General features: G+C 39.4%; 1 protein-coding gene across 1 annotated transcript; it reads right to left on the bottom strand.

The window, feature by feature from the left end:
- Window positions 1-154: 154 nt before the first annotated feature.
- tmem120aa (transmembrane protein 120Aa) lies at window positions 155-7,462 on the bottom strand. Its single transcript, XM_024393840.2, has 12 exons — window positions 7,040-7,462; window positions 4,939-5,057; window positions 4,659-4,775; window positions 4,359-4,418; window positions 4,116-4,211; window positions 3,600-3,689; window positions 3,039-3,104; window positions 2,682-2,743; window positions 2,353-2,445; window positions 991-1,055; window positions 799-867; window positions 155-628 (listed from the first exon to the last, which is right to left on the bottom strand). The coding sequence occupies exons 1-12, from the start codon at window positions 7,115-7,117 to the stop codon at window positions 515-517; spliced, it is 1,029 nt and encodes a 342-aa protein (XP_024249608.1). The 5' UTR covers window positions 7,118-7,462; the 3' UTR covers window positions 155-514.
- Between the last annotated feature and the right edge of the window lie 483 nt (window positions 7,463-7,945).

The following is a 7,945-nucleotide window of genomic DNA, read 5'->3' as shown; positions in this document are numbered from 1 at the left end:
CCATCCTATCAAACCATCGAGAAGAAGACTATCCATCTTCAAAATAGTACCAGCCAAGAAGAAGAAAGTAAAATGGTCAACATATCCCTAACATATCAGTGGTAATACACATGGCACAGTCTCCTGATGAGACATTTAATGAACAAAGCACAGACTCGGTCAGTGGCTTATTATTGCAGTGAGCTCTCTTTTGACACAGCTGAACATGTAGACAGTTTAGTGACAGTCAGTGCAAGGCATGTAATTCTCTTCCACTATAATATCTCCAACCTATTCAGGTAATCTCATACACAATTAAATCATACGATGCTGAAAGTGACTAGCTGCATTTCTCAGAAAAACAAAGAACAATGTGGTTCAACATTTCTACTCAAAACTAAACACATTAGATAAAATGGTACAACAGAAAAAAGTAAACTTTTACAAGACAAACACATAAAATAGACATAAAAAGCATATTAGTATAAAACACCTTTTGCACATATTCTTTTGAATAAATCTTTCTCTTCAAGTCTTATAGGCTCTTGGACTTGTCTTGGTTGTGGATGTACTTATGGTAGACTACTCCAAGTGTGGTGGAGAAGTTCCCCATGAACAACACAAGGTAGGAGCAGCCACACATGAAGACCTGTAGGGTGGGGAGGGAGGACAGGTTAGGAATACTGTTGCAAATGTTCACTTTAAATTTGACAAGTCAACAAAATAAACAACAAAAAACTAAAGGAGCTTGCCATATATTAATATAAGTTTCATTAATTTCTCTGTGAAATGAAAAGAGCATCTGTGAAATGCACTGACTTGCCACTCTTTACACTCTGGGAGCTGGGCCATCCTGAACAGTGTTAGGCCATTGTAAAGCTGCCAGAACTACAAACACACAGAACATAGTGGTGTCACTCTCTCTAAAAACAATACACACAACTGCAGAAACAACAATATCCAGAAATAACTTTGGTACTTTCAATACCCCACCCCCCTGCTGATACTCACATGACCAAAGAACAGGAAGGGCAGAAGGAAGGTCAGGCCTCGCCACATCCACGACTGGAAACCCTCTGAGGTGGTGGAATGTTTGTTTATGTCACTAAATACACTACATGACCAAAGTATGTAGACACCTGCTCGTTGAACATCTCATTCCCAAATCATGGGCATTAATATGGAGGTGGTCCCCCTTTGCTGCTATAACAGCCTCCACTCTTCTTGGAAGGCTTTCCACTAGATGTTGAAACATTGCTTCCAATCATACATAAGAGGATTAGTGAGGTAGGGCAATGATGATGGGAGATTAGGCCTGGCTCGCAGTCAGCGTTCCAATTCATTCCAAAGGTCTTAGATAGGGTTGAGATCAGGGCTCTGTGCAGGCCAGTCAAGTTCTTCCACACTGATCTCGACAAACCATTTCTGTATGGACCTCGCTTTGTCCACGGGGGCATTGTCATGCTGAAACAGGAAAGGGCCTTCACCAAACTGTTGCCACAAAGTTGGAAGCCCAGAATCATCTAGATTGTCATTGTATGCTGTAGTCTTAAGATTTACCCTCACTGGAACTAATAGCCTTGGACCATTATTCCTTCTCCACCAAACTTTACTGTTGGCACTATGCATTGGGTTCCCACTGATCCAGTGTCAAATGGCGGTGAGCTTTACACCACTCTAGCTAACTCTTGGCATTGTGCATGGTGATCTTAGGCTTGTGTGCGGCTGCTTGGCCATGGAAACCCATTTCAAGAAGCTCTAGACGAACAGTTCTTGTGCTGATGTTGCTTCCAGAGGCAATTTGGAAGTAGCGTTGTAACCGAGAACAGACGTTTTTTACGCGCTACGCGCTTCACTACTCAGGTCCCGTTCTGTGAGCTTGTGTGGCCTACCACTTCACGGCTGACCTGTTGTTGCTCCTAGACGTTTCCACATCACAATAACAGCACTTACAGTTGACCGGAGCAGCTCTACCAGGGCAGAAATTTGACGAACTGACTTGATGGAAAGGTGGTAAGTCACTGAGCTCTTCATTAATGCCATTCTATTGCCAATGTTAGGCTATGGAGATTGCATGGCTGTGTGCTCGATTTTATACACCTGTCAGCAACGGGTGTCAAACTAATTTGAAGGGGTGTCCACATACTTTTGTATATATAGTGTATATGGAATGCACATATAATAACCATGTACTATACAATACCAGTAAACATGTACGATACAGCTGCAAACTACACTATGTGTTGATGATGATATCAGGTCAATGAGGAGTGATGGAGGAGGATGCGTTTTTGTAATTTTGGTCATGTTACTCTTAAACACGTCATGTGAGTAGTCATGATGACACACAACAATATGTGACTTCTCACTCACCAACTGTCAAGTCCATGTTGTGACTCTCTCCCAGGGCTCGAAGTCTGTACAGACAGCCACTCTGGTAGTAGTACTGGAGAAACTGGACAAAACCTATTTTGCACAGACAACACAACAGAAGTGTACTGTATTAATATTGACACTGTTCTATTTCGTCCCATGTTTCAGGTCAATCCCATTTCAAAGGTGAATTAATTGAAATGCCTATTCAAAAGTTGAATGGTGCCATTTGTTTTCAATAATGATAGCTTCATATTAAAAACAACTGTATGTGATTTACTCCATAGTCATTCTATCTCGCACTTAAAGATATTACAGTTGTATCTTACTTTGGTACAAGCAGTAGGTGAGAAACTGATTCCTGAACATCTGGTAGAGTATGCCTTCCGGCCTGTAGGACGGACAGGGCAGTTAGATAAGTACTATGGTGCAAATTCCATTCTAGCCAATCAGAGGTAAACAATAAAATGCATTTGGGTTAAAGGTCAACAAGCTACCCAATCTGTTCTTCTTGTCTTGTGCACTCATAAATATGGTAATAAAAATGGTAACATGGTAACTTACTAAAACTCCAGGCCTCTGGGGCTGCAGTGTTCAGTGTCTCCCTCGTGCTTAATTTGATCACACGCCCAGCCATAGTTAGAGTGATATCATATTGCAGATGTAGAACATTGGGGAGCACTTACCAAGTCAGCATCACTCCAGACAGGAAGCAGAACACATAGTGATGAAACACCCACCAACCCTTGATCCTGAAGGAACAAACAAACAAGTCACACCAAGATCTATGTACAGGCCACAGCGAATAAATAGCTAGAATGGACAGTACATATGAGATAGAAATCTAAGTGTATTACATGCAGGATTGTACATCAAAGTACAGTAGTTAGTATCAATTCAGGACTGCAGTGTGTGATGTAAAAAGCCTCACAGCATAAAAATCCTAATAAAATTGAATTGTGAGGATTTTTACATCACACACTGTGCAGGTAGGTATACGGAAGACGACAAAGAAAAATAGTATCGTATAGAAGTCAATCTATAGTGCAGGCAAAGTATCCTTATGTTTCACACAAGAGATGGCATATGCTGAGGGGACAAAGCAGCATCAACATGCCTCCATGTAATGAGGCTGACACAAACAAGGTGGTTTCATTGGACCACTGTTGTAGCACAAACACACAGTGGTGCAGTGTCTTCAGCTGAATGCACACACACACCAGCAGTATGAAGTGCTGACTACTGACCTGGAGCCATTGCTAATGAGGATACTCTCCCGAATGGTCAGTGTGCAGTAGTACCACACCAGCAGGAAGTTGAAGAGAGCGTCTAAGGCTCTGCCAAACAAAGACAGCCACAACCACAAACACTAGTTCACCAAGTTCACAGTTAAGTTCACAGAGTTCAGAGTCAAAGACAAACAGGAGCAAATGTAATTTATAGGTATTACTGCATAATAACAATATATTACAGCTAATAATATATACAATAGTGGAATGTTTTTAATGAGTTGCTAATTTTATCGTAGCCTAGTGGTTAGAGCATTGGACTAGTAACTGAAAGGTTGCAAGATCGAATCCCCAAGCTGACAAGGTACAAATCTGTCGTTCTTCCCCTGAACAAGGCAGTTAACCCACTGTTCCTAGGCCTTCATTGAAAATAAGAATTTGTTCTTAACTGACTTGCCTAGTTAAATAAAGGTAAAATAAAAATTCTAAATAAATATGGATTGTCAATAAAATGGTATATGAGAGGTTACTCACCTGTAACTAAATACAAAGCGACATGTGAATGAGAAGACGAGGAGTAGGACGGTGAGGACCAATTTGAATTTCTCATATTCATCTTTGTAGGCAAATCTTGTGGCGAGAGAACAGAGAAAAAGCATCTGTTATGTTCACCAAGAGGCAAACAGTTTGAGTTCAGTTTGAGTATGAGTTCTCATTGTCATGTTTACTTCATTATTACATTGCAATACATTTGTTAAATTACTGAAAAGCTCTTACTTCGAGTGTTTGTTGAGCAATGTTACATTCACGTTCCCAAGAACGAGACTGAGGTATAACCTGTACAGCAAAGGGCAGAGAATTTTATCAAGAAAATAATTGTCTACAAATCTTCTCTAATAGAGAGCCAAACTCACGTTGGCTAGTAGAGAGCCAACCCGTATCAAGCTAAACTGTTTTACACTGACAGTTTGGACTACACACTATGTGCTTAAGGCGTGTTGTAGTAGATAGCTTAACACCGAGACGGTAGCCTGCGAGAAGCTACTGCTATGCAAAAGACGCCTATATTTGTTTTACCCATTCTTCTTTGGCAGGAAAGACTCCATTTCAAAGAAAACATTTGGTCTGTCCTTGATAGATTCCTGGATCCCATTTATTGCATTAATTTCCTCTGGACTCGGTGTTTCTTTGCATCTAAAGAGGAAAAGCACAACATGATTTAGTAATAAGTACAAAGTGGACCAATAGAATAATGAGAATTATGACTACAGTGAGGTCTATTACACTGTGATTACTAGATAATTGAAAAATGTGAGGTTCCATGTGTCCTATTACATCAACTGTGCTTGATACTCACTCTTCCAGCGACACTGTGAGCTCTTTTAATTTCTTCCTCTGTCGTGCTATGGCATTGGAACAGCTGTCTTGTAGCTTGGAGACCTCCTCAAGCTTCTGTTTATACAGACGGTGAGTCTCCTAGAGGAAAATAGAGATGGTAAGAACAATTTTGCATCTCTGTGGTGCATATGCAGCACACTGTATCATCTCAGTCACTCAGCAATGAGGTTGCACTAGATATGATGGGATATTTCACTGACACTTATTGTCATTGCACGTAACCTAAGAATGACCATAAGAGCTGTATTAAAGCTTGCTTGTGCTGAGCCAATTCATTTTGTTTAGGCTAAGTGTTACAATCTACCTTGACATTTGTACAGACTTAACCGGATGTGGCCTAGGTCTCACACTTTGGAAATTATGGAAATCAATTTCAAAATGTTGGTCTAGTTGTACTGCTTGCTTGTGAGGCTTCCAATGCAGCTGTTTTTATCTCAATATCAACAACTTTCGGGATAACAATTAAGTACCTTACTGTGATTGTTTTTAATTGAAATGGTCAAAAAGAAAACAAAAGTAGCTTCTTAGCAAAGAGCAATTTCTCTAGCAAGAATTTTGCTTGGACTGTCTGGGAGTCATCTGAGTATGGAGGAGAAAACAGAAAACTCTTATTGACAAAGAGGTTTGGAACTCTTGGTCTATAACTAATTTACTGCCTGGTGATGTCACCTGGCAGGCCAAAACTTCCTTCCACCACAACAAGGCTAACATTTTAAGCGGTCTTTTCAAACAGCTCTTACACTAAAAGAGCATTGTTGTAATTTCACAGTATTATTCCAACCTCATAGTGGAAATATATAAAACAGAGGAAAATCACATTGACCGCACTGGGCCTTTAAAAAAGAAGAATAAAAGTGATAGCTACTGATCTGTATGTCCTCCAATGTTATAACTTCTCAAGAGTTTGTCAATTTACAGTAATAAGTTCTATTAGAAATTTTAATTAGTTCCAAATATATTTCATAGCGATAGCTTTTGTAGGTAGAAATCAGTTACTCTGGAAGCAGCCTAATATCACCAGGTTGTATACAGAACGTGTTTGATATCATAGTGGAATTTAATATGATATATTTAAGCAATAAGGCCCAAGGAAGTGTGGTATATGGCCAATATACCACAGCTAAGGGTTGATCTTAAGCATGACACAACGCAGAGTGCCTGGACACAGCCCTTAGCAGTAGTATATTGGCCATATACCACAAACCCCCGAGGTGCCTTACTGCTATTATAATCTGGTTACCAACGTAATTAAAGCGGTAAAAATAAATGTTTTGTCATACCCGTGGTATACGGTCTGATATACCAAAGCTGTCCGCCAATCAGCATTCAGGCCTCGAACCACACAGAGTATAAAGTATGATATATTACATGTATTCAATTTAGTATTGTACTGTGGTATGATTGTTGAATGTATTTTGGGAAATTAATAATTATATGTCAAGGCATTTTTTAAAAAACTGTTTACGACATTGTTATGCCTGTCCAACTACTGCTGTAATCCTGTGATAAGAACCTGTGTGCCAGTTTTTATTTAATAAAAGAAAATATATATCCTAAAAAATGAAATCAGATGATCAAAACAGCTTTCAAACAGATTTCTGCTGCAGTGGCTTTCAACAAGTTTTTGGTCTGGAGTGGTCCATACAATTATCCTACTGAAGAACCTTCATTCTTGCATTCTTTCTTGGGTGTGCTAGCTAGCCAGCTAGGTTGACGGTTTGCCAGAGCAGTGGCAAACTGAGTGTGGACAGCTTGTTTATGAATACCCAATGCCATTAATAATTCCCATGACATTTCGTTAGATTACTATTTCAAGTAACTCGCTAACGTTAGTCAGTTCAGGATTGTAAAATGTGCAATCACACCTAGCTAGCCTACAAATACATGTTTCTGGATTGGCGAGCATTTGCTGCCAACGTTACCTACCTAGCTAGCTGTCGTAAACACACATTGTGCGGATTAGCTCGTTTATGGGCGACTGGCTGTAGCGAATTGGCGAACCGATAACTTGAAGTCAGCAAGTTTGTAGGAAATATACTTTTCTAAAACATGCCCCTTACCTGGACCCGTTGAAAGTCCTTTTCCAGACCCTCCCACTCCTGTAAGCAATCAACCAAACTAGTTTGGTTGAATAACATTTTATTCCTATGTGGGCAAAGGCAAGAACACAAGAAATGTCAGCTGTGCAACAGTTGTAAGACCTATCACTTCGAGGACACCTCATCCAACTGTTTATCCAATGAGGTGTCCCGATTCATTTCTTGAAGTTTTCAACGCCCACGCGTGAGCCAATGAACGCTTTCGAACAATAGAACAGCTGATTGGGTGACCGTTATTACCGTATTTTCTGCGCAAATTCATGGTGTCCTCAGTGGCGGAAAAAGTACCCAATTGTCAAATTTAAGTAAAAGTAAGACACATTAATATAAAAGGACTCAAGTAAAAGTGAAATTCACCCAGTAAAATACGACTTGAGTAAAACTCAAAAGTATTTGGTTTTAAATATACGAAAGTAAATGTAATTGCTAAAATATAATTAAGTATCTAAAGTAAAAGTATACATAATTTCAAATTCCTTATATTAAGCAAACCACCCGACACGATTGTCTCGTTTTTTTATGAATGGATTGCCAGAGGCACACTCCAACATAATTTTCAAAATAATATTTTGTGTTTAGTGAGTCTGCCAGATCAGAGGCAGTAGGGATGACCAGGAATGTTATCTTGATAAGGGCGTGAATTGGACAATTTTCCTGTCCTGCTAAGCATTCAAAATGTAAGGAGTACTTTTGGGTGTCAAGGAAAATGTATGGAGTAAAAAGTACATTATTTCATTTAGGAATGTAGTAAAGTAAAAGTTGTCAAAAATATAAATAGTAACGTAAAGATATCCCTCAAAACAACTTTAGTAGTACTTTAAAGTATTTTTACTTAAGTACTTTACACCACTGGGTGTGCCACTGGAC

Source organism: Oncorhynchus tshawytscha, linkage group LG30 (genome assembly GCF_018296145.1).
Source record: "Oncorhynchus tshawytscha isolate Ot180627B linkage group LG30, Otsh_v2.0, whole genome shotgun sequence".
Taxonomy (NCBI): Eukaryota; Metazoa; Chordata; class Actinopteri; order Salmoniformes; family Salmonidae; genus Oncorhynchus; species Oncorhynchus tshawytscha.
Note: the sequence above shows the minus strand (reverse complement) of the source record. Positions and strands in the feature narration are given on the sequence as shown.

What these genes read in the sequence shown, in the direction of transcription:
- tmem120aa (XM_024393840.2), bottom strand. Translation starts at nt 7,117, where the DNA reads ATGTTATTCAACCAAACTAGTTTGGTTGATTGCTTACAGGAGTGGGAG. An exon ending in TTCCTGCCAAAGAAGAATGG is followed by an intron (nt 4,419 to 4,658) that starts GTAAAACAAATA and finishes TTTGCTGTACAG; the next exon opens with GTTATACCTCAGTCTCGTTC. An exon ending in CAACATGGACTTGACAGTTG is followed by an intron (nt 1,056 to 2,352) that starts GTGAGTGAGAAG and finishes CCACCACCTCAG; the next exon opens with AGGGTTTCCAGTCGTGGATG.